Source organism: Anneissia japonica, unplaced genomic scaffold (assembly GCF_011630105.1).
Source record: "Anneissia japonica isolate Jap-2015-1 unplaced genomic scaffold, ASM1163010v1 scaffold119_len492752_cov174, whole genome shotgun sequence".
NCBI lineage: Eukaryota > Metazoa > Echinodermata > Crinoidea > Comatulida > Comatulidae > Anneissia > Anneissia japonica.
In genome coordinates this window covers 477,451-478,827 of record NW_022730737.1, presented here as the reverse complement: position 1 = coordinate 478,827, position 1,377 = coordinate 477,451, and the positions used below count along the sequence as shown (strand labels likewise).

At 35.5% G+C, this 1,377-nt stretch overlaps 1 protein-coding gene across 1 annotated transcript; it reads right to left on the bottom strand.

Moving 5' to 3' along the window:
* Positions 1–452: 452 nt before the first annotated feature.
* Positions 453–1,019, bottom strand: LOC117115000. Its single transcript, XM_033258631.1, has one exon. The coding sequence runs from the start codon at positions 1,017–1,019 to the stop codon at positions 453–455; it is 567 nt and encodes a 188-aa protein (XP_033114522.1).
* Positions 1,020–1,377: the final 358 nt, after the last annotated feature.

The following is a 1,377-nucleotide window of genomic DNA, read 5'->3' as shown; positions in this document are numbered from 1 at the left end:
TTTACCATAAAGGGAACACTACTATATCTGAACCTTTTAAAATTGGGCTTGATTTCGTTATACATTCGATGGTTACGTAGTGACATAGTGTGAGTGGATTTGTTTGGCTTAAACCAGTGGCTGTACCTTACATCTTTGGAGCATTTATTTGCGAACTTAACACATAGATCATATCTAAGATTTTCAAGTGTAGTAAGATTGCAAATCTCAAAATCATGATCAAATCTTTTAAAACCCAAGATAATTCCAATGGCTCTCTTTTGGATGGGCTCAATTTTCTTGTTTTGCTCCTCATTAATTCCAGAATGAGATACTACAGAAGCATATTCCGCGCATGGCCTAACATGACTTGAATACACATCAATTAAATCATTCCTAGAGATACCAGCTAATTTGCTTAGCATGAACAGCCGTTTACTAGCTTTACTCATAATTTCATTTACATTTCTATTTCATTTGAGATCATTCTGGATCCAAACTCCTAATAGCTTTGTTTCAGATACTGATTCTAAAACATGATCCAACATTCTTAATGGGGGTATGTCAACCTTAGGTCTCTGAAAATTAAAATTCATGGATTTACATTTTCCTGGGTTAAGCTTCAGTTTGTTGACATCAGACCATTCAACTAAGTTTTGTACATGATTTTTCATTCGTGATTGGGACAGTTTGTTTACAACTTCGCCTATGCTAAGATTTTCTACATATTTCCATGTGGAACAATTGGGTACATTTAAAGCATCATCAATCAGGGCGAGAAATATAATGGGTCCAAATTTTGTACCCTGGGGTACCCCACAAGTAAGATTAATATTGTTTGATATTACTCCTTCATATTTGACTCTTTGAGTACGATTTGATATAAAGCTGATAATCCATGGTAGGATTTCAGATCTGCATCCGAGTGACACCAATTTTGAGATTGCTTTTGTATGGTCTACACAATCGAACGCCTTTGAAAAGTCTGTACGAACAAGGCGCCCAATTGTTTTTGTATCGTTACTTCCAACATAGAACATATTAAGTAAATCGATTAAATAGTGCGCTGTAGAACACCCCTGTAGGCTCCCATACTGACTATTATCTAAATTTTCTTTAATATCAGCAATAATTTAGTAATGAAACTTCTAGCTACTTTTGCGAGAACCGGTGTAAGTGAATTTGGTCTTAGTTTGTTAACATCTGTGGTACTACTGCTTTGTTTTGGCAACAATTGCTTCCTTCTATTCAGTGGGTACAGTTCCTTCATTCATGGATGTGTTTAAAATGTTAGTGACTGGCCCACTTAATTCACAAGCGAATTCCTTTACCAATTTATTAGGAAGGTTGTCAGGGCCTGCAGATTTAGATACACTGATTTTTTTTAGTTTGCAGTAC

Excerpts from the sequence above, each read along its gene's own strand:
- LOC117115000 (XM_033258631.1), bottom strand. The coding sequence starts at position 1,019 with ATGTTCTATGTTGGAAGTAACGATACAAAAACAATTGGGCGCCTTGTT.